The following is a 23,032-nucleotide window of genomic DNA, read 5'->3' on the forward strand; positions in this document are numbered from 1 at the left end:
GTGGAATAAATATGGTCCGATTGATCATGCACTAGGCTTGATATAGATAGTGCCTTCCCGGGCAGGCTTAGCGGAGGGGCACGTGCAATTAACGTCATGTTCTCTAAAAGCGGCATGGGCAATGATTTTCAATGTGTGGTCCGGGTTATCGGCGACGTCGATTAGCCCGATCTTTTCTGTCGAGGGGCAATATTGCGCCGCTTCACTTTCTCGCTAGATACTTCCTACTGGGTTTTATTTCTAATCAGGTCCAAAACCTTTTCTGTGACGACTTCACTTAGTTTTGTTTTATTTATTGCTCTTGCAAAAAACGAATACCCCCGCGCAGTATATATTCACACAACTGATCGCCTTTTCAACAAATTTATTCCTGTGATACCCCTCTCTTTTACTGTTCCATATACGGAACTGTCAGAAAATATGGCTTCCATCGATCCAAATGTATCAACGACTACGTTGCCATATACCTGCAACACCTGTCTCGTTGCTTTTCGCGGCAGCGATGCTCAGCGGGATCATATGCGCAGAGACTGGCAGTAAGTTTATTGGAAAATATGCGACTCAGAATGCATTACTAATGTTCGGTCGACTCAAGTCTCTATAACATGAAGCGCCGCGTCGCGTCTCTGCCCCCAGTATCCCAGGAAGTTTTCAACGACAAGGTCCTTGCTGCCAAAGCCACAACTAGTGCCGCTGCCGCCAAAGCTTCCTTTGAGAAAACATGTGCCGCCTGCCAAAAAACATTCTTCAGCGAGAACTCGTACCAGAACCACGTGAAGAGTTCTAAGCACAAGGCTCGTGAGGCGCAGATGCTTAGGGAAAGCGCCGATGACGCATCGTCTGTTATGAGTTCTACCTTCTCTTTGGGCGAGCCAGTCAACAAACCTCGTGAGCGTTCGGAAGTGTCGAAAGTTACGGAGAGCCTCAAGAACGCTACTATCGAAGAGGATGGCGAAGATGAGGAAATGGAAGAGCAGGGCTTCTCGGCCTCTCGTTGTCTTTTCTGTAATGAGAAATCCTCAGACATTCAACAAAATGCCGAGCACATGTTCAAGACCCACGGCATGTTCATACCAGAAAAGGACTATCTTGTCGATTTGGAGGGACTTGTTCACTACCTTTACCGGAAGATCAATGAGAACAGTGAATGTTTGTACTGCCATGCCGTCCGAAACAACCCTGAGGGTGCTCGTACCCACATGCGCGACAAGGGTCACTGCATGATTGCATTCGAAAGTCAAGCTGAGCAAGTTGAAATCGGACAGTACTATGACTTCCGCAGCACTTACTCAGATGGCGAGGATGAGGATAACTCAATTATGGAGGATGGTGGCGTCAAGGTGGATGGCGAGGATGATGAGGGATGGGAAACTGAAACTTCCGCATCCTCTATGGATGATGAGGAGGATGAGATCGACGACACGAAGGGACAGGTCTATGCGACAGATTTTGAGCTGCATTTGCCCTCGGGCCGCACCGCAGGTCACCGATCGCTCGCCAAATACTACCGCCAGAACTTGCGTAACTACCCTACAGCGGAAGAGCGTGAGGCTCGTCAGCTGGCTATTGAAAATGGCGAGATTGAGGAGGAGGAGCCGAAGAACAGAGGTCGCAACCTCAACCGGGCCGTTATTAGCCGCGGCAATGGTGGTATGGGTATGATCGGTGCCACTGACAGCCAGAAGCAGTTTGCTGCTGAGCTTGAACGCAAAGACCGCACTCGTGCCCAGCGACAAGAGAAGCGGTATACAGCTCGGGTCAACCGGGCTGCTAATAACCAGAAGCATTTCAGGGTATGTTTGGTTCCTTTACTGACTTTGAAACAAGCTAACACCCCCCTTAGGATCCTCTCCTGCAGTAGATTCCTGCATCTGGTTTGTTCGCGTGCATGTTGGCATTGTTTGGCAAAATCATGGAGTTACGGTTGAATGACATGTAGATACTCATGGCAAGATAAAAAGTGATTATAAAGAAGATGAACGATATTACTTCTGATTCCTTCTATCTTTACTAAATTAGGCTGTACTGTATCTTAAGACGGATATCCCGAAGGTGCACCAGACAGTAAGATAAATCAAATCCTACATTTAATCCCCCAACCAAACCCTAAGTCATCACACCAGCATCTCACAGAACCGATAGCAAACTCGCAACCAAGCACCATCATAACAAACCAGTACCACAATTAATAATATATGAACATACTACCACCATCAAAAAGAAGGTTCCCCCTGAATTTGAAGAAGCCAAACCCCTCCCAGCAAACCCAAATACTACCTCATCAACCACATGCATCCATACCCAATCAAGATGGATCCATACTGCTCCCACTGCGACCGCACGTTTTCCTCCAAAGAAGCCCTAAAACTCCACGCCTCCATTAACATCAATCATGCCTACTGGTGCACACGGTGCTCGCGCGCCTTCCCCTCCCAAACAGCAAAAGCAGCACACATAGATCGTTCGACCGCCCACAACATATGCCAAAGATGCATCCACCAGGACTTCATAACAGAAAAAGACCTACAAGCTCATTTACAACACAACCACCACGAGTGCCAAACTTGTAAACAGGCGTTCGCGGACACAAAGGCCCTCGATGATCATGTGCGCAGTGCACATCTGTCTTGTGATGTTTGTGGTCAGGTCTTTGGGGATGGTAATAGTTTGGAGATGGTATGCTTTTCTATGCTTTGCTTGTCTCTATCTATGTCTATCTTTTCTTTGTGTTTTCCTTACCTTTGTTTTGGTGGGGGGTGGAATGCTATGTTCTATACTTTTCTGGTTCATGTTGACTTGGTGAGATTTGGTTGTGTCGTCGAGGATACATAGCTAATAATGACGACAGCATAAATATAGCCACCAGGAGCGGGCTTTGCAGTGTTTCGGGTGCTCTCTCGCGTTCGGAAGTTACTCTAGTATGATTGCTCACTTGGAATCTGGGTCTTGCGCTTGCGGCATTACTGGGGATATGGTCAAAGCCATCGCATTAGAATTCTCCACTATGCAGGGACACAAAATGCCCGATCAGGCATCTGAGAAGTATCTTTGTCCGGCTTGTGCCAAAAAGCCTGGTTCTCTTTCTGCCTTGTGCCAGCATGCGGAACGAGCTCCTGGCTGTCGGCATTTGATCAACGGGACAGGAGTCTTGGCTCAGCTGATGAAGTTCCTGAAAAAGTCTATGTGACTGTGTGTGGTGACAAATTGGGGTGACTTTTAAGTCGCTACATTTCCCTTGTACTTTGGCGATCGCAGGTGGAAAACGGTGTTTCATATTGATGGTTGTCATATTGAATACTGCAGTCAATCTTTTCAAGTTTACACACAGGAAATAAGGATAGATGAATTGCAACTGTGTCGACACAGACGGTTCTGTACGCCAGGGAAGATGGGCAAAATGATACACCACGAAGGAAATTAATATTTCTCCAGTAAGCATACAGTAACAGTAACAGGCAGTTCATATACACTGCGCAACGCTTCTTTTCAGAACAAAGGGGTCAATTTGAACATCTCTGCCCAGCAGAGGAGGCACGAAAGCTCTGTCATTGTGGCAGAAGTGGCGATTCCTCGTCCGCATGATTGTCTGCGTGCTTCGATGCTTGCCCACGCTTGCGCCGACGACGACGTTTTTTAGTCCCATCGCCTTGAGTGCCGTCGGACTTTTTACCATTCAAATCAATAACCTCCCCATCCTGTCGAACTGGAAACTTGCTCCTAGGTGATGTACGTCCCTCATGATCAGAAGAACTGGTACTGGTTGTGTGGAGAATCACTTTGCGAATTCCATTGACATCAACCACATGCTCCGTGATACTTCCACTACGAGCAGGACCTTGATGTTGGTAACTGGTTGGCTTGAACTTCTGCGAGTTCGAGCTTTCGGATCTCACACTGATTGCGGCACTACCGGATGAACGGGGTGGTTCGTCTTGTTCTTCGTGAACCGCTTCCGGGATTGAGACGTCCTTTCCGTTTGTTTGGGTTCCAGCATCGGCGGGCTTAGGCCCGGTCATGGTACCATAACCTACGCGAACAGCGTATGCGCCATCTCTTGCATCCAGCCCCGGCTGGACTAGTCCCTCGCCAATCCCACCGGGTAAGGCAGTTGAGTTGGGGCGTAAGGCCTGGGAGCCAGAGATACTATGGCCGGAGTCCATATCGGTTTGTGCAGACCGAGTAGGCGAGACGCTAGTCCGCTTGATCTTCACATTCTGGTATCGGGTTTGACGCGGTCGGCTAGCCAGATTAGAAGGCCCCAGATGCTTCAAGTGCTCGCGAATTTCGTCCGTGGTTCCTCGTTTGGTCACTAAGCCATCCGTCGAATCAGAATTTCTATCCGACTGTGGCATCCGAAGCTGGAAACGTGGCAGCGGCGGTTCTACTGAGCTTCGACGGCGAAGGTTCGCAGGGGGGTTAGAGACTTGGGGTTCGCCATCTACATCCACCAAAGTGCCTGTCTTCTGAGGGGGTAAAGAAGGGGGTTCTTCCACAATCTTGCCCTTAGGAACCCGGGATTTAATGGGTGCAGGCGTCATGCGTCTTATCGCCTTATGAACATCAATAAAGACATCCGATTCGTCAACGATTTCCCTGTCAACAGAGTCAGTCTAGAATCTCACATAAAAAGATTATGCCGAGAAGATCAGTAACGTACTCGCCAATGAGCTCCTCGATCACATCTTCCAGAGTAACGACACCCAAGGCACCGCGGTCTTCACCGGGATACTCGGACACCAGCACCATGTGGGACTTTCCTTCCTGGAAGAAGTTGACAATATCCAAGCAGCTTGTTTCAGGGCGAGTCTCGGGAAGAGTTGCTAGTGCAAAATCCCGTACTCGCCTGCAGTCTTCGGGGTCGTATGTGATCAACATCTTAACCAGAAGCATGCCCACAAAATTTGTATGGTTATCTGGTGCATGAATCGGGATGCGGGAATATCCTTGGGAGAGTATCAAATCCATCGTGTCTTCGTCCAGAACAGTGTCTGCGGACATGGTGAAAACATCCTCCATTGGAGTCATAATGCTACCGACTGCCTTATCTTTCAAATCGAGAACGGCACTAATGATTGTAACCTCATCGGAGTTGAGCTGTTCGCCCGCTTCACCCAAGGTTTTATGTAGCGTCACTAGTGTTTTTAATCCAGCCTTCTTGTAGATTGTTCCATGATCCTCCCCCAACAACCGATCAAGAAGTTTCGCTACGGGCCATGCGACCGGCGCCATAATGTACATGAGGGCCAGGACGCAAGGAGCCATCCAAGCACCGATAGGGAGACCGTAGCGAACGCATATCGACTGGGGGACGACTTCGCCGAAAATAACTACATATCATGGATGATCAGCTCGATAAGCCAAGACCAAGAGGGGTTTTCGTTGGTACCAATCAAGACTGTACTGCCAAGGACAGCGGGCCAACCACCTCCTAGCGACCGGTCTAGGACAATGGGCAGGGTTTCATTTGTGATGACATTACTGAGCAGAAGAGTCACCAATACCCAATGCTTCCCTCGCTTCAACAGTTTGAGCACACTTTCTGCATTCTTTCGTTCAGAGCCTTCGCCGGAGGTTTTGATGACTTGTAGATAGACCTCATCCTATAGATTGCACAACGCAGGTTAGTGGTTTGCGCTGGACTTTCTCCCTTTCAGTAATGTGAAGATAAGACTTACCTGGCCCATCAACGCAATGGTCAAACCAGCGAATGCACCGCCGCTCAAAACGAGGATGGCGGCAACTCCGAGATACAGCCATAAGTCCGGGTCGCTAGGAGGCTTCGGACTCTCTTCGGAGTAAGCAATATAGGTTGCGGGAGCGGCAGCGGCGAGAGGAAGGCCGCCCAAAGCAAGCATCAACAATTTTGCAAAACCGAATATCACCGGCCGGATGGCCAGAAGACGAATGGCAGAAGTTGTAGCCATCACCTGTGGGTGAAGTATGAGGGGCAAAAAAGAAGAGAAAGAAAAGAAACGAGGGAGGACTACTGGAGGGACATATTTCGACGGCGCAGTTCGGGTAATTGGACCAAGTTAGTTGACGAGACTAGGCCGACTCTCGATCGGGACGGCTCCGATCACCGATTGGAGACTGACGTCGAGTGGAGAACCCTGAGTGGGTAAAAGTTAGGTAGCTACGTATCGACTGGAGGGCTAGTTGATGGAAAATCGGTAGAGTAATTGAATGAATATGATGATGATACTTCAGAGTGAAGAGGAACGAGATGGATGATCACTACCCACTCAAAATCGAGACTTGTTCTTCAGCCACAATGTTTTCCAAGTTGCTGATCGAGGAAACTGCGAAGGGATAGGCATTTTTCTGAGTAACAAAAGCACGCTACTCCTTTTTGGGACGACAACAGGTGGACCGAAAAAGGCAATTGCCTACAGTCACGAACCAGACCGTTGATTGGTCTGTGTGGCAACGGCATGAGTCAGCGTCATTGGATCACCTCTTTCACTCGCGCTGTTAAGCATTGAAAAAGTATTAAACTACGGAACCTACGTTGTCGACCGGCTCCACGAGGTACTTCTTTCGGTAAGGACTGGTCGAATCTCTGTGGGACCGGCAGCATAGGCTAAAGGTGTCGTATAACGGTATAACTTGGAACACTATTCCGGGTCGTTTAATCCAATGATCGATCAATCTTCTCTGGTTTGTGTTCTTGCTGCAAGCTCTCTCATACAGCCGAGTTTCGCTATCAACACGTGACTTCAGTGATCGGGTCAATTACTTGACTCATTACACTGGCACAATCGTGGTGTTGCGTTGGGTGATATTTTTCAACTACGCTACAACTACTAAATATTACTACCTGTATGTCTTGGGTAGGACGCAGCAGCGCAAGACTCTGGCTCCACAATCCTAGCAAACTATAGCTGATGCTATGGCGAATAATTTACTATCAGTAGACGAAGGTGATCTTGTCTATTAGGGCTTCTCTAGTCATGCATTAGCAGATCGCTGATAACTTCACCAGCTAGGCTGCTAGGTTATGCAGTGGATCACAATTCTCTTATCATCGATCCGTCCTCGCTTTATAGTCTTGATGATACTGACCCACAGACCACTGGACACCTCACCACCTTAAGCCCTGAACCTCATACATTTGACGAACTAGCAAGCAATTGTGTATTAAATCCTAACAACTTCGAGAGACCTCTTCAATATAGCAACACCTTACAAGAAGGGCAAGCGACTTCTTGGTCTACAGCAAGCCTTCAAGGCGTGCCGTGGCTTCAAAATAATGAGTGGTGTGCAGGCGATACTTCAAATGACCCACCATCTCACTGGCTAAATGAGACACTTTTTGCCTCGCAGGAGCCTTCATTACGGCCAGATGAAATAAACGATGGACACCTTGACAACAGAAACAGCTGGCTTCAGCAATCGCGACTGCAGTCGACTTATCCACTTGGCTCAAATGACAATCGTGGCCTTCCAAGGAGGAGAAGCCGGTATTTTCTTCAGAGAACAGGGGAAAGGGCCACGCCCCAGTTCATTTCAAACCCTTTATATGCGCCTGATCCTATGCAACGATGGCAAGAATCGCCTCCTGAAGATGAGCCAGCATCCATGTCTGCAATTATGAACACATTGAAGAACCTCCCGTCCCCAGGTACAGAACAAGATCGTTTCGCGTTTGGAAGTCCGGCTCCTGTCAGAGAAAATGATACATTCAGAGGTTTTCGTCAACCAGTATCAACAGTCAGCTCACATAGTAGCGCCCCGAGTGTCTCTTCACATCCATCTACCGCATCGGTCAAATCTGGTACGTCGAGAAGATCACACGACTCAACGACAAAATCGAACAGGCGGTCTACTGGACGGGTTCTTAAAGGTAAAAGCGCTAAGTCAAGTCGCAAATTCTGTTGCACCTTTTGTTGCGACCAGTTCAGAACAAAATATGACTGGGCTCGACATGAGAAGACACTTCATCTAAATCTCGAGAGTTGGACATGCACCCCCCATGGTGCATCTGTGGCCTCGCCAATCACAGGACGGCAACACTGCGCATACTGTAATATGCTAGACCCAGGGACAGAACATCTTGACGAGCACAATTACCAGGCATGCTTGAGTGGTACCCGTACCTTTCGCCGCAAAGATCACCTAGTGCAACATCTGCGCCTCACACACAATCTTGATGTTATACCTCTAATTGATGACTGGAAAACACCAGCTCCGACAGTAACATCACGTTGTGGATTCTGTGACAGGAGGCTGTCGTCCTGGGATGAGCGCGTTGATCATATAGCTAGTCATTTCCGCAATGGATCAACCATGGATTGCTGGAAAGGTGAACATGACTTTCCACCAGAGATCACTAAGCATGTGACCAATAGCCTGCCTCCTTATTATATCGGCCACGATTCTCGCTGTCTCGTTCCTTTTTCGGTCACCAATGCCCATGCGAAAGATCAACTAGACCAAATCACATCGCGACTGAATTGGAATACTGCAATCGAAAGTAATACTCCAAATGCTCCTGCACAGACGTTGTCCTCAGCTCGAACTTCTAATAATCCCCTGAACTCATTATTGGAAGTACTGGCATCGCACTTAGGTCGCTACACACGACAGAAATTAGCGCAAGGGGTTATCCCCACAGATGAGATGCTCCAGCAAGAGTCAAGGAAACTAGTCTACGATTCTGAAGATCCATGGGACCAGACCATCTTCGACAATCCAGAGTGGCTTGCTGCGTTTCGCCGTGAACATATTGAGCGGCCAAATAATCCGGACAACAATGAGCAAGCTTTATCCCCATTCGATAGTCTCTCAATCACGCAACCTCTACACAGGGGTCACGTTTAAGCACTGGGCTATGTGTACAAAAGGCCCCAAGATTTTAAATCATATGTCACATAAATATATGTGTCCATAAAGTTTGGAACACTTCTTCCCATCCGGTCAGCCGTACTTAAGCCAGCCGTGTAAACTCAGCCAAAAGATGAAAGCGCCCTCTGGAGCTCGCTGCTCTATGTGTGAGCAAGCAGGACAATCAGTGGATGATCAAGGATGTGAGCCATTTGGCTTAGTCCTTCTTAGAAGACAAATGCAAGGGTACGTGTAGATTGTCCTTGGCCATTTCTTCTCGGACTCAAACCCCTTCATCATTTCGAATTGACCTCCCTATCTACTTCTGATATCGTATCCCGTAGTAGGACATCGACTCCAAAGATGAGCTAACCAAGGGAAATTGAGGAGCTACACAGATCGGGCGAATTATGATGTTTTGACGCAAGTAACTTCCTGTAGTTAAGTTGTTGAAAGATGGAAAGTATGAGTTATGTCATTGGACCGAACCTTCTCCAACTACCTACTATTAGTTATAGTAACCTATACTACATGTTACGCCAATGAACCGGAAGATCGTTTCGTTACAGAACGGGAACCCTTGAGCCTGTTCATAATAGCTAGTACCAACAATGCTCCACACCGCCTGGTAAACTTGATAATATTTTACATTGTCCGGAAGCTCGATTTAACTAAATCGAGCTAACGGACAAACATAGAGATCCACTGGTACTAGGTAGGACGCGACGCGATTCTCCGCGCGCAAAGTGACAGTGGACAGGAATATTTTGGCTTGCATTTTACCCCCATATACCCATACACATACATCCAAAGAAGGAAAATGGCCCCATCGAATTATGACGATGACCACATTGGCATTAAAAACGCTCTCAATTCTGTTCTAGATAACATTCGGTCCACAGGATCATTTATGACGAATGCCAATATTCATACTGCCGTCAACCCTGGCCTCTTCATTCCAGGTGTGGGAAAGATTGGGCTTCCTATATCAACTGAGCATGCAAAAGCAATAATCCAGTCCTGTCATCCGAGCCCCTACGGAATGGGTACTGAGTCCCTGGTAGATGAATCAGTACGGAAAGGTTGGCAACTCGACGTAGGTCAGTTTGCTCTCCAGAACCCCAGATGGCAACAACAGGTTGGAACGTTCGTGGACAAAGCTGTAACTGGTCTTGGCCTTACGGCAAATGGGCAGGAGGTCAAGGCGGAGCTATACAAGTTACTTATCTACCAGGAGGGCGCATTCTTTCTGCCCCACCGAGATTCTGAAAAGGCCGATGGCATGTTCGGCACGCTCGCTGTATGTCTCCCATCGAGACACGAAGGAGGGGATGTGATCGTCTCTCATGGGGGGGACCAGCTCAAGTTTCAAACAGCGCCAACCTCCGAATTTGGGGTTTCTTGGGCTGCTTGGTATGCAGATGTCACTCACGAGGTGAAGCCTGTTACATCCGGATATAGGGTTGTCCTGATTTACAACTTGATACATCGCCCATCAGCAGCCCTGCTGGAATCTCGTGGCAGTAGTACAGAGAATATTACTCGTCTGCTTGAATCTTGGGCCTGTGCCGCTGAAGCAGACGCCATACAATACTCAGATGGCTGGAATAATCGCATTGATGACACTTGCCCACCAGCGCTCATCTATGTACTTGGACACCAGTAGACCAATGCGGCGCTTGGCTTTTCTCGACTGAAGGGGGCTGACCAACGTCGTTTTGCAGAACTTCGGGGTGCATGCCAGAGGGCCGGTTTCGATATCTTCCTAGCCAACATCGAGAAAAAGGACATGGGTGCAGTTGAAGATTATGATGGTTCTTACTACGGTGACTCTTATGGCCGGGGAGGTAATGGCACACACCGTATTGACTATCTGATTGAATCTAGCCTTAAATTGTCGCATGTGGTAGACTCAGAAGACATTACTGTCGGAAAGAATCTACCGTTCCCCAAGGAAATGCTAACCCAAACTGGTGTTTTTGACCGCGATCCAGATAAGGAAAACCTTCAAGGCTTCACGGGCAATGAGGGGGCTTCGGCAACCCACTTTTACCATGAATCGGTAAGATACCATGCTAGTCATAATAACCATACGCACTCTGCTATTTCCCTGTGCATTCTCGCTTCTAATGACAGATTCCCAGGGCGCACTAATCATGCCAAAAAAGTTTCGCTTCCTGTTCACGATCCAGCAGTTGAAACATGGTCAGGTCGATGCTAAAAAGCTCCTGGATGATTGCCACCGTGCCGTTATAGAACAACCAAATGACATGCTGGCCAAGCAAAGGCTCGTACAGGTCTCCAGGGCGATTACTCCAGTGAATAGCTACTATAGACGTCATGCCAAGCCGCAAGAAGGGCAAGACAAGATTCTGCAGATTGCTCTTGAACTTTCGGATGTGGATTTATTCTGTCGGGCTATGGAGTGGCTTGAGAGTCAGTCGTTTCCCTCTCGAACCGCCCAATTTGCCCAAATTGCGAAGATTATCTCACAAATTGGCATCGACGCTATTCGCTCCTCGTAAGTCGAAGACATCCCATTGTTAGAGTTCAAACACTGACCTACACCTCCAGTCTGGACAAAATGAAGGGAAGGTCTAATGACAAGCAATCGCTTTCTCGACATATAAAAATGTTTTCCAACTTGGTTAATGAGCGTTATGGTATGAAATTTGATAAATTACTCCCCCCTCATGTTAGAGGCTCAGAATCAGATGGGCATGATTTGGCAAAAGCGATAAGCGATTACCCCGTGAAGGAGGCGCTCTCAAGGTAAAGACGTTTTTATTTAGAACAAGGATAACAGAGCTGACTGCATCAGCATCGTGCCCTTATTGGAAACCAAGCTGGATTACACGGCTTATCTTGTCGCATTCATTACATCGGCTCATGACTACTCACTTGCTGGGAAATTTGACATGGACGAGGCAGATAGAATGCTTACCGCGCTTTTCTCAAAGATTGTGGCATCTTTCAAGATTGAAAGCGCGACAAGCTCACGTCCTAAGCAAAGTCCTTACGGAGGGGTCTTCAACTGCGATCAGCCGAGCAATACTTTGCGCATTTCCCCCAGCTTGGTAGTTGAGTTGGTTCAGTTTTCTGATGCTACAGGCAACGATGGCATGGGAATAATCCACACCCTTACTGAATATGCCTTAGATGTCAAGGAAGAGACAGAGGAGAGCGCTTTTCATGACTTCCTATTTCCAGTAGCGAACGGCATTTGCGCACACATTGACGCGACAGGGCGTTCCTCTACAGGAAGTGAACGGCGATTTATCAAACATATGTTGACCAAATATGTGCGTGACTACGTCAAAGAGGCCCCTCCGTCACCACCACCTGATTGGAAAAAGAAGACGACCATCCGATGTATCTGCTCCAACTGTGCCTCTCTACGCATGTTCATCGATGACCCGTTCAGCACAACGCAGGATTTCGCTCTTGGGGAACAGCGCAGGAACCATTTAGATCAGCAACTTGATAAGACCTTTTTCACTACAACTACTATTAGAGCTAACCCGCAAAAACTGCGAGTTGAAAAAACACAAGCTCTGCTTGTTTCCGACTTTAAAGCTTGGGTCGCACGAGTACAGATCGCGAACTCTGAATTGGAGCAATTGTCTCAAAAGGACTGTCTAGAGGAGATGCTTGGAAATCAATATCACTCAATCCTTTCCCATCATAATCTCGTACTTCCCGATGATCTACCTACAATGCCCGCACCCCGAGGTCTCAGGAACACGGTCCATCACACCGTGCCGGCCAAGCGTCCTTTCCGACATTGAGAAATCCTTTGTATTCACCAACCCTTGTATGTCAATTTCAAATTTATATATAGTTGGGTAAAAAAAGGTGTGGTTACTTTCGCCTCGAGATTGCTAGTTTTTCCCCCCAATTTCAAGCATGTCATATTATGCAGTCTAGTAGTTCTACCACCAGGTAACAAGGGAACGCATGGAAGTGCTATTGGTGATGCCAGCAGCAAGTATGGAGAATGAGTATGGTTGAATGAGTGCACAAAATAGATATGGTCAAAAGAGAACTAAAGTTGTGTCATTACAACAGAGCTATAAGTAGTTCAAAAGCCACCGAAGATCACCTTCCTTGGAAGACAGGGCATGAAAGACGATACCGCTTGTATAACCAAGCAGACGAAATAACCCATGTACCAACTATCCAACAGAATCCCATTGATGAGAAAACTCTCATAACGTTAAAGATTTAGGTGCCGGACTCCAGTAGTAATAATAATGTTTTGGGTAGGGTAGAATATAAATAAGTTCACAGACCTTAGTATACCGACAAATTTAGGTGATAATCGTGATAGAATAGCCCTAGATCCGATACTTTACAATTCGAGGCAAGCATATCAATACATTACTTGACTTGAGTTATATAGAGATCTATATATATCTAGTTTGGGGGAGTATAAAAACGATATCATCACCATTATTACCCTCTAGGAGCATCAAACCGTTGGCGCAGGATACGGACATTAGTTATATCCTGGTAACATTGGTAGCCCTGGCGCTTGCGCGGCTGACTCTCCTGGTAATGATGAAATTGCAAGATCGAAAGAATCATGTTTTGGATTTTCTGGTCTCCGTGACGATGTGATATGTAGCGGTACTTTGAGGCTAATCGCCGTCGGCATAGACGCATAGGTAGTGTTGTAAAAAAGCTCAATCTCGAGCGCATATGTTCGGGAGATAAAGCACGAGTGGAATGTTGGTATAAACATTTTGTTTCGCGGGAGTGTGATGGGGACAGTCAGACAGGCTGTATAATAAACGGCGGAATCTCTTATCATAGGCTTCCGGGGACACAATACGGGAGTAGGGTCATTGATATTTCTGCTGCTATCCAATTCCTGTTTTTCCCATTCCACGGACGCGATGCAGAGCGATGATACTGGTATAGTCCTTTCGAAGAGGCCGGCGTCGATGTGAGGACATGACATGGTGGAATAAGAGGGGATATTAGTCCACGGATAGGAGGCATAAAAAGTTGACGCTTTGAGCTTGGTCCGCAAGCACTTCAGCAGCGGTGGCGGCTCATCTCCAACTGGATCGAATCGAATATGCACCGTTGCCGCTGAACTCACAAGCTCAGATACCCTGCAGCCTGGTGTAACAAGTATAGGTCCGGGCTGCGATGCAACCATTTGAAGCCGCCCCATCCTATCCCTCAGCATGCCACGTCGTAGTTCTACCTCTTTCCGCCAACAATAGTCTCTCTTGTCAACACAGACAACCAAGGGCAGCTCCTCGTCGTAGACAGGCACTAAATGCACTTTCCTTATCCGGGCTGCCAATGGCTCCACTACCGAGTGTCTCTGGATCGCGACTTTGACGAAGTATTCAATTCGACACATCCTCGGATTCAGATTATCGATGGTGGATTTGCTACTGCTGGCGGCTTTAGTATCCTCCAGCGTTGGAGGTAGCCGGGTATGCCTTTGATGGACGTAACCATGATCCACCGGATGCTCGCAACTTTGGAGGGGTAAGCGATCTGGGATAGTAAAGGTGAAGGGAATGGTGACCGGTTGGCCTTTTCTGAACACGCGTTCGTTCGGCTGTAGGCTCGTGTCAGGTTGATGCTGCAACCTAAGGAAAGTGTTCCAGGCGGCCAGATAGCGGCCTCGAGGAACGGAGGCTGGTCTCTCAATATATACACGGGTGGTTCCTGGTTTCATTAATTAGCCACGCCTTTGATTGACAAACATGGTGGGCTAATAGCACCTTCGAATGTGATTTTGATATGATCGAATGGTGTATCCCGGTCTGCAATAATCGTTGCAGTTCCTTCTATCTTATCTGAGGTTGTATACGAACTGACGGAGCCTTCCTTCTTGCCGCTGAGGTCGATAGATATTCTAGGTCGGCGCTTGAACCATGATTCAGAGATGACACTGCACTTCATGTCCGGAGTTCGAATTCAGGATAATAGGGAGAAAAAATCGACACAGACGTAATTTGAATGTACAGTGCAACGGGTGTAGGACAAGGGGAGAATCGAATTGACTAGTAGTAGGAGATTAGCAATGAGTTCCACAATTGCGAGAGACAGCCGTTGTGTTAGTAGATAAATAACTCGATACTTTGCTAAAATCTCAACGTCAAGTGGGAAACCATGAACATGATATATATAACGCGAAGCGCATGATGATATTAAATATCATAAATTGTAACTGTAATATGAAGTTTCACTCCGCTCCCAGACTACAAAAAGGCCCCATATCTAGACTAGTAACAAGCAAAGATATTACGCGATTCTAAAGCCTCCAGTGCAACTAGTATATTGTTGACCACCTTAATGCAATTAGTAGTTCATGAACGACCCACTTAGCGGCAAGGCGTCGGCGCAGGGCGCGGTCACTCTATTTCATCCAATCTGATTCGCGGGAGCTTTTCTCCCAGAAAAACTATAGACCCATCAGTACGTGTGAGTAATAGTAAGTAGTATGACTCTTTTCCAAGTAGATATTGTACTATATAACAAATAAATATAACTCCGAGTACATCATCTACAAGATAACTCAACTCAAAGTCAATACCTACAATGACATCAACCAACCCACTACAATGTCCAGCCCTAACCGGACTAAACGCCTTCACCCGCCCTCTAACCGCCGAAGACCTCAAGTCCTGCGTAACCGTTGAAAGCTCCTTCGTCGAGCGAGAAAGATGCTCAGAAGAAAAGGTACTAATTCCTTAGACCCCAAACAAATTAGAACTCCATACTTAATCACCTGCAGTTTTCATACCGCCTCAACCGAACCCCGGAACTCTGCCTCGGCCTCTTCATCAAAACGAATGACACCGAACAACTTATCGCCAACGTCATCGGGATTCGATCCCTTTCGACAACAATAACAGAAGGCTCTATGAAGATGCCTAGTGACTGGCGATCTCGCTCCCCACACGACCCTGTGATAATAGGTGAAGAGGTCATTGGTGATGACCCGCGCGGTACTAATATCGCGGTCCATTCTGTTGCAGTTCTGCCTGCGTACCAGGGAACAGGGGTGGGGAAGTATCTTGTTAAGGCGTATGTGAAGTATATTAGGAACACGAGCATAGAGGCAGATCAAATTATGTTGATATGTCATGATTATCTGATCCAGTTTTATGAGAGTGCGGGGTTTGTGAATCGGGGGCCAAGTCCGTGTCGGTTTGCGGGTGGGGGATGGTTTGATATGGTGAGTTTAATGATTATTAAGTCTTGGGGGTTTGTTGGTGATTGATATGCTGATTAGTGCATAGGTACTAAAGGTCTGAGGAGTCGATGGCTGATGTTACTCCTTTGTACAATCTTTCTCTATATATTATTGGTGGATAGTTCGGGGTATGTACTCTTGCTAAGAGTTATTCTTACATCGTTTTGTCTACATAGTTAAATGAACAAGCTCGATGTAGAAGGGTAAGATACATGGATTTGGATGTATCATGTACTATATATCTTAATTCTTGTTACGGCATCGAGAAGCAGTATACGTATGTGACAACAATCATCCCAAAAAATGATACTAACCCTACACTATGCAGTTCTTTGGTGTTGTTACTTGTACTTACACTAGAGTGTAACATCCATATCGGCCCTGGTTTCTCATTCTCTTTTTACTCTAGTCATGAAGTTAAGGATATTTAAGGCCCATCAACTATGTTCACTGAGAGTCGAAGCTCGGACGGCACACCAAGACGCCACAATATACAAACTACAGCAGGTCTCCAGTAGTTGATACTGGAAGAGACTTCTACGTGCACAATTTAGTACGGAAACTCCCCCAACGGAATCAGGAAACCGGCGTTCACACTGCAATTCTCTGCATCTAACAACGGTCATTGTCTCTGGTCGTTGCTCCAATTGAGGTTGACTCCTATATTGCCATGTAGTCAGAGGTTCTCTTGACCTTCGAATTCTGCATATCTCTGGGCGTTGTTAAGCCCGACGAACATTATTTGTAGCTTGACAAATTCTCGGCCCAGTCCCGTGAAGCAGATCTGTCTCTATCATTTTACTGCCCGCGGGCATCCCGCTGACTGAACCCCCTTTTTGCCTATCTAATCAATCTGGAGACTAGTGACATCCATTGTCTAGTTCTAGGAGGCTGTATGCCTTGATTCCACACATAGACATCAATTCATTGGTAGGTTGATGTGAAGCCGTTGCCTAGCAGACGCGTTGTGTCTTTCCTTTCTTTCTGCAACCCCTATCCTTTGTTTCCTCCCTGGATCTCGGCACTTCTGACGGCAGTCGTTGGATCCATCCGCGCAGTGGTAGTCGGCATAAGCTGGCTTCTCATGCAGCTTGCCGCCGTTCGGTCTCTAGCTAATGTTTTCACTACCTTGCGCAATCTTGAGGATGGGGTCAAGAGCCGGATTATCGAGAGTCGCCTCAGCCGTCTGCTTTCCGCCGCGGTGAACTGGTACTTCCCGTTCAATCGCCCTCTGGCGACAGTGTGTCGATTGTCCCTGTCGTTCACTTGCGGGACAACGGCCCTTTACGGCCTGTTTCTCCCTGCAGTCTGGCACGTCTCCGGTCTCGTCATGGCCGTGAGCTCGCCAGAAGAGGAGCTTTCGTAGCACTGTCTCGACGTCTTCGGACGGCTCGAACAAGGGAGGCTGAATAGGCGCGAGTGGCTCGAAGAAGCAGTCTTCTGCTTCGGCCAAGAGACTGGCTTAGAGTTGCGTGCGATAATACGAGACGACTGGCGACTGCCACACCTGATTGAAGGCGAGATCCACCACCTCTACTTCCTTGCTTTCGTCATTACTACTGTCTTGTGTGTCATCCTGGCGGCACTTTCCTGGTACGCACTCGTCAGGGCCGCCCCTTCCCGACGTGCCGACAAGCTGCAGCCTGCAGCCCTGAGAGTGGACCCCGCCAGCCATGAGACACAACTCCGAGGGACGCCCCCGACGCCGTGCGAGATTCATCTGTGGAACATGATCGACCAGTGTGAAGGCGTGATCGCCAAGCAGGAGGGGCTCCTCATTGCCAAGGCCGAGGAGCTTAGGGTAGTTACGCAGCGAATGGAGGATGGCTCGGCGCTTGTCAAGAAGCTGTCTGCCCGGCCGGTCCCCGTCGAGGAGACTCGACCCCGCGAGACGACTGTCGTGGTGGAACTCCACCAGGAGCTCGCAGTCAAGGAAGGACAGCTCAGCATCGCCCAGGGAAAACTGGGGCAGGCGAAGGACGATGCCATTGTGAAGGAGCGGTTTCTCTACAAACGGGTCGCTCAGCTGGAACAGCAGTTGGCCCGGGAGAAGGAACAGGCGCAGGCCGATTCGCTGAGCGAGTACTAGTCACTCAGAGCCGACCTTCAAGCTCGGAAGGATCAGCTCGTAACTCTCCAGCACTGCCTGGCCGCCGCCGAGGCTCGAGAACAACCGTCTCACTGCCACGCCGACACCAAACGCCAGAGCCTCATTGTCTACAATAACGAGCTCGTCGCCCAGAACCAGGAGCTCATGGCCCAGTTCCAGGCCTACCAGGCTGAGCACGACCGGCTACAACTGCAGTTCTGTGACTCCTCGGTGACTATACAGGAGAGCGATGCCGCCCTCGGGCGTTTTATCTTCCTGGAGGCCGAGCTCGCGACGACTCAGTCGTCGATGGAGAGCGTAGTGCGGCAGGCGCAGGACTCCCTAGCTCGCGCTCACGAAGCTGACATGGCTCTTCAGCAGTCTATGTCAAACCTCCAGCACACCTGCGACTTGACTCTCGCGCAAGGACGTGCAACCGCCGACCAGGCCCAGAAACGGGCTTCCGACCTGACTGCAGAGGTCAAAGATCTGCAAGGCAAGATCGGCATGGCGATGAGGGACGCCCAGAGGAGCCAAGAGCAGGCGGCTGCTGCCGAGAGGACGATCCAGATTCTCGAGCACCGTCTGTCCCGTTGGGAAGCTTCGCACAGTTCGCAGGAAATACCCAAGCGTCCCTCCCGGGATGTGGGGTCGATCTCTACCGCGCTCGCGCAGAGCCAGATGACGGTCTCCCAGCAGCAGACCGAAATCAACGACCTCCGCCGCCAGCTCGGCGATGCCAAAAGCTCCGCATCACGCTGTCCAATGCGGTGGCGTCGACGCCTGTGCGCCGTCAGGGTAACAGGCGTCCGCCCACTATCCCCTGATCTCTTCCAGGGGCCTGTGAGCATCCCTCCCGGGGGATGATGCGCGGAGTTTATGGATCATGGGGGCATTACTCATCCTGTACGCCTGATAGTTTCGGTGATCGTTCGCAGTGGGTGGGGGATTTGATCGTTATAGCTCTCCTTGCGACCCGTGGGGACAAGTACGCGCTGGGGTTCCCGATTTTTGGGAACACACAGTGTGCGCTTGGATATAATGATCGATTCCTCGGGGACATAACATTCCGTGTGCTGTGATGGCAGGTCCATTTCTGAGGGATAAGCACACGCCGCATTGATATACTTACATCGTTCTCTTTTACCTCGGCGTTTTTTTGTCAATGGAACTTGGCCCGTGCGTGTGTCGGGCATTTTATGGGGTCTCCTTCTGTGGGACAGACACGCTTTGCACCCACTTTCCTTCCGCAATGACCCCCTCGCTAGTCCATCGGAAATGATGCCAAGTCAAGAGTGGAGACTCAAGTGGAAATCAACCAAATTCGAGAAAAAAGAGTTTGAAGAATAAGAATTCAAGGAAAAGCAAGGAAAAGCTTATTAAACCTTGAAGAAAAAGAAAGGAAAAAAAGAAGTGGCACGGTCTTTTTTTTTTTTTTTCTTGTTGTCAATATTTGTGTTCCTCCTGTTGTTGTTGTTGTTGGTGTTGGTGTTGGTGTTCTTGAAAGGAAAACAGAAAGACCTCCGAAATGAAAAATGGTTCCTGAACCTTAACCGCCCACGTCACATTGAATTTCCCCCTCCAGGTGTTGATTGGATTCCTCGTGCGTTCTCCTCGTGTTTCATCGCAGGGGCTCCTGCATAACTGCGCATCCATTCTTCTCACGTCGTTCTCTTTCGTTGGTGGCTGGTGATTCAATCGACTCTCTTTAACCGCTGTCAATCCAGTCGTTCGTTCCTTGCGACCCAGTAAACCATCCAGAATCCTACTCTGTACTTGCCCGAGTCCCCGCAATTCTCCATCTCGGTTGCGACAGCTTCTAAAGTCCAAACGCGCCCGAAAGCCCTGATCTTGGCGCTAGCCCCATCATCCCCCTCTGAGAAAGGACAAACAGTCACACACACCACTCTCGTTCGTTTGAGGGTTCTTCTTTCCCTTTCGGACAAGCTCAATGGCCCTTGTGTGACGGGCCGAAAGCTGATATACGCGTGTCTCTGCGATCTGTAGCCCTGCGATTGTCCAACGGCGATGCGCCACTGATTCTCGCAACCGCCGATCGAACACGATCCACTTCTTGTCACTCGCTATTGGGATCGGCTCTCCCTACAAAAGAAACACAACTTCCTCGGTCGCTGTTATCGCCTCTGCTGCAATTTCTCACTTCGCCCGGCTGGCCCGACGAAGTTCATCCTGCCTGTCTGTGACTGGCTGCCCCTCCTTGGGCTCATTCGAAGAGTCGATCGTTTTGCTTCTCGGCAGGACCGAGAACATACAAAATGCCTTGCTGCGGCGATCGTGAAAAAGGCCCGGTATCCCTGGAGGAACAATGGGACTACATCGTACGTTCTGCCGGGTAGAGAAGTCCCCCCCCGGTTAATGTTGCTTGGCTAACCTTGATGTACTCCCTAGAATCTGAATGACTTCAAATCAGAGTCCTGTCTATCGCCATTCTCTTACTTCTTTCTTTGGGTCTTCCTCTTGATCTCAATAGCGGTATATGCGGTTGACACCTTCACTGCCGTTAATCTACTCGCTTTCTCGAAGTGGGCCGGACAAATCGAGCCTGCCATTCCTTTTACCGTCTCTCGTTGGATTTTTGCCGTCTGTATTATCATCTCGTTCGTTCTCTTGGTTTTACGATGGATCCGTGCTATTCGCGCCATTCGCTCCGGCAGTATCTCGCAGAGCTACTTGGATTCCCTCGCGGTGCGCCTTCAAAGTATTCGTATATGGGCCAGTGGCCATGGATGGAAGCGGTTCCTCGTCTTTGCCGAGCTCACCAAAAGTAGGAAGGGGGCGGAGTACGTTGCGCTGTTTGCATATTTCTCCTTTGAGAGTAGGTTCAACCATTGCCGGTTCGCAATCCGATGAATACTAATTCGATGGTTAGCCTGGATGAATGTCCTTATTGCCGATGGGCCGCGTCAAGTCGTCAATGCGATCACGTTGTATTCGGTCATGCGCATGGATCTGCTTCCCGGTGGGGAGAATGCGCCCAACACAGATGATTCATCTTCGTTCATCCAATTCTTTGACAATGTGAAGATCTTGGCCGAAAATAACAACCTGCGGGCCCTGGTCCTCTTTGGCATGCTTTTTACATTGATTATTTGGGTTTTGTCTATCCTAAAGCTGGCACTCGCCATCATCTTATACCTCATCTTTTTGTTCCATCATATTCCTTCCCAAGATGGCTCCTTGAAAGCCTACTGTCGACGGAAGATCAAAACCCGGCTCACTCGCATCGTGCGTCGGAAGGTGAACAAAGCTTTGGCCAAAGGCATGGTGTTACAAGAGCGAAAACCAACCCAACCCAACATGGGTTTGGATACGAGTCCCACCTTGCCCACTGTCGGTGGTGACGACAAGGCGCCAACTGTCACAACTCTCTCGCGCAGCACAACACAAACCACAGTGCCACCGTACTCATCACGTCCGGGGACAACCGCACCGGACCGGGCTCCAACCCTTCCGAGCGTGGCAGCGTTTGAAGACAAACCCTCGCTCAGCCGAACCATGACCCAATCATCGGCCTACTCCGCGTCCACTTCGCTCTCGGGAAGTACGGCAGTCTCAGGATATAGTCCTCTTGATCGCCAAAGCTCCCCAGCGCCGCCAGTACCTCCTCTCCCGACTCAGATTCCTATGCCTGCTTCGCGGATTCAAACACCGATGCCAAGGTTCAATAACACGCCAGGACCCGCACCTGCACCCCCAGTCGGTGGAGTAAGTGATATAGCTTCTGCGCATGGTTTTAGAGACACCGGCGACACTCAGAGTCCCTATGAGACATACCCATCTCACGATATCCCATTAACTGCACCATACCATTCATATAGCTCAACAAAGACTCCGACACGAACTCTGCCACCAGGACAAAGTATGTCCCTAGGGGAAAACGGGTCTCTTCGAACCTTTTCACCCCCCGGTCCTAGTGGCACTCCAACCCTACCTCCACTGGCTGGCTATCCTGCACGATCGTTCGGTGCGGGCGGTCAACCTCCGGCGCGACCCCAGCCCAGTTTCAGCCCCGTGGATGGGGCGGCAATGAGAAACTTTTCGCATGTCGCACCTCGCGGAACACCGCGGCCCTCCGGACCAGATGGTTATGCACCATTTAATCCCCCTTCCAGAAATTCCCCAGCACCTTTTGCGAGGGAATTCACATCAAATTCTCCCGTATATCAACAGGCAGGACCGAGTGCGTTCGCGTCCCCGGCCGAATACGATAACAGGTCTGCACCTCCACCTGCACAAGCCTACTCCAACCCGTCGTATCCGCCACAACCACAGAACTATAGACAGGATTATATCTAGTTACGATGAATGTACCCGCTAGCAATAGTCCTACTCTTTTGATAAGTTTTAGGCTTCAGATTATTTAGTAATGTATTGTCTATGCAACAACGCATTATTGAGTATAGATTATTTTTTATAATATTAGTACCACTGGTCATACTCTAGACATGACTGTTAGTGCCAGGAACTTTAAAGCATGTGTGTGTGTTTTGCTGTACAGAACATAGTACTATAGAACGGTCTACGAGGTAAGATATGATAGCTAAAAAGTTGCATTCATAAAAAAGGGTACGATGTAAATTTGTAACAGAGCGTCATCAAGATCACAACGACCACTTTCTTACTCAATGCCCTTCTTGACATGGGGCATTATTCATATTTTTGATATTTTTGATCCATGAGCGGTCGCTTTTCGTCATCTTGCAGCCATATTGGTGTTGCTCCCCAATCACACATTCATGACTTTGAATGCCCATGTCCTTAGATACACAAACAAACCCCAAGTTCTGAATCAAAGGAGTCCTTTCTTCTGTGACTTGGGACCTCACAGAGACTGGGTGTTTACCTTGGCTCCCTCCATGAAATGTTCAATCTTT

The 23,032-nt window shown here is 48.7% G+C and overlaps 9 protein-coding genes across 9 annotated transcripts; 7 read left to right on the forward strand and 2 right to left on the reverse strand.

Annotated features, from left to right (window-relative positions):
- Nucleotides 1-155: 155 nt before the first annotated feature.
- On the forward strand, nt 156-2,075 carry BDV38DRAFT_86010 (putative C2H2 finger domain protein). Its single transcript, XM_032064055.1, has 3 exons — nt 156-536; nt 596-1,793; nt 1,844-2,075. Exons 1-3 carry the CDS (start codon nt 421-423, stop codon nt 1,859-1,861), a joined length of 1,332 nt encoding a protein of 443 aa, XP_031913710.1. The 5' UTR covers nt 156-420; the 3' UTR covers nt 1,862-2,075.
- Nucleotides 2,076-2,310: 235 nt separating this feature from the next.
- Nucleotides 2,311-3,187, forward strand: BDV38DRAFT_282894 (putative C2H2 finger domain protein; the record flags this gene model as incomplete). The annotated part of the gene is made up of 2 exons (XM_032059906.1): nt 2,311-2,676; nt 2,849-3,187. The coding sequence occupies 2 exons, from the start codon at nt 2,311-2,313 to the stop codon at nt 3,185-3,187; spliced, it is 705 nt and encodes a 234-aa protein (XP_031913711.1).
- A 1-nt stretch (nt 3,188) lies between these two features.
- BDV38DRAFT_86022 (putative DUF21 and CBS domain protein (Mam3)) lies at nt 3,189-6,093 on the reverse strand. The gene is made up of 4 exons (XM_032064057.1): nt 5,676-6,093; nt 5,387-5,600; nt 4,658-5,327; nt 3,189-4,593 (listed from the first exon to the last, which is right to left on the reverse strand). Exons 1-4 carry the CDS (start codon nt 5,922-5,924, stop codon nt 3,546-3,548), a joined length of 2,181 nt encoding a protein of 726 aa, XP_031913712.1. The 5' UTR covers nt 5,925-6,093; the 3' UTR covers nt 3,189-3,545.
- Nucleotides 6,094-6,506: 413 nt separating this feature from the next.
- On the forward strand, nt 6,507-9,058 carry BDV38DRAFT_86016 (uncharacterized protein). The gene is made up of 2 exons (XM_032064056.1): nt 6,507-6,920; nt 6,983-9,058. The coding sequence occupies exons 1-2, from the start codon at nt 6,890-6,892 to the stop codon at nt 8,818-8,820; spliced, it is 1,869 nt and encodes a 622-aa protein (XP_031913713.1). The 5' UTR covers nt 6,507-6,889; the 3' UTR covers nt 8,821-9,058.
- Nucleotides 9,059-9,643: 585 nt separating this feature from the next.
- BDV38DRAFT_271224 (2OG-Fe(II) oxygenase) lies at nt 9,644-12,611 on the forward strand (the record flags this gene model as incomplete). Its single annotated transcript, XM_032057276.1, has 4 exons — nt 9,644-10,471; nt 10,523-10,885; nt 10,968-11,344; nt 11,645-12,611. 4 exons carry the CDS (start codon nt 9,644-9,646, stop codon nt 12,609-12,611), a joined length of 2,535 nt encoding a protein of 844 aa, XP_031913714.1.
- Nucleotides 12,612-13,321: 710 nt separating this feature from the next.
- BDV38DRAFT_282899 (uncharacterized protein) lies at nt 13,322-14,751 on the reverse strand (the record flags this gene model as incomplete). The annotated part of the gene is made up of 2 exons (XM_032059907.1): nt 13,322-14,514; nt 14,571-14,751. The coding sequence occupies 2 exons, from the start codon at nt 14,749-14,751 to the stop codon at nt 13,322-13,324; spliced, it is 1,374 nt and encodes a 457-aa protein (XP_031913715.1).
- Nucleotides 14,752-15,385: 634 nt separating this feature from the next.
- BDV38DRAFT_246629 (acyl-CoA N-acyltransferase) lies at nt 15,386-16,099 on the forward strand. Its single transcript, XM_032054570.1, has 2 exons — nt 15,386-15,531; nt 15,587-16,099. Exons 1-2 carry the CDS (start codon nt 15,391-15,393, stop codon nt 16,073-16,075), a joined length of 630 nt encoding a protein of 209 aa, XP_031913716.1. The 5' UTR covers nt 15,386-15,390; the 3' UTR covers nt 16,076-16,099.
- Nucleotides 16,100-17,132: 1,033 nt separating this feature from the next.
- Nucleotides 17,133-19,004, forward strand: BDV38DRAFT_282901 (uncharacterized protein; the record flags this gene model as incomplete). The annotated part of the gene is made up of 3 exons (XM_032059908.1): nt 17,133-17,410; nt 17,462-18,085; nt 18,146-19,004. The coding sequence occupies 3 exons, from the start codon at nt 17,133-17,135 to the stop codon at nt 19,002-19,004; spliced, it is 1,761 nt and encodes a 586-aa protein (XP_031913717.1).
- A 1,409-nt stretch (nt 19,005-20,413) lies between these two features.
- BDV38DRAFT_282902 (uncharacterized protein) lies at nt 20,414-22,454 on the forward strand (the record flags this gene model as incomplete). The annotated part of the gene is made up of 3 exons (XM_032059909.1): nt 20,414-20,476; nt 20,547-20,973; nt 21,028-22,454. 3 exons carry the CDS (start codon nt 20,414-20,416, stop codon nt 22,452-22,454), a joined length of 1,917 nt encoding a protein of 638 aa, XP_031913718.1.
- Nucleotides 22,455-23,032: the final 578 nt, after the last annotated feature.

The sequence above is a fragment of the Aspergillus pseudotamarii genome (genome assembly GCF_009193445.1).
Source record: "Aspergillus pseudotamarii strain CBS 117625 unplaced genomic scaffold BDV38scaffold_26, whole genome shotgun sequence".
Classification (NCBI taxonomy): Eukaryota; Fungi; Ascomycota; class Eurotiomycetes; order Eurotiales; family Aspergillaceae; genus Aspergillus; species Aspergillus pseudotamarii.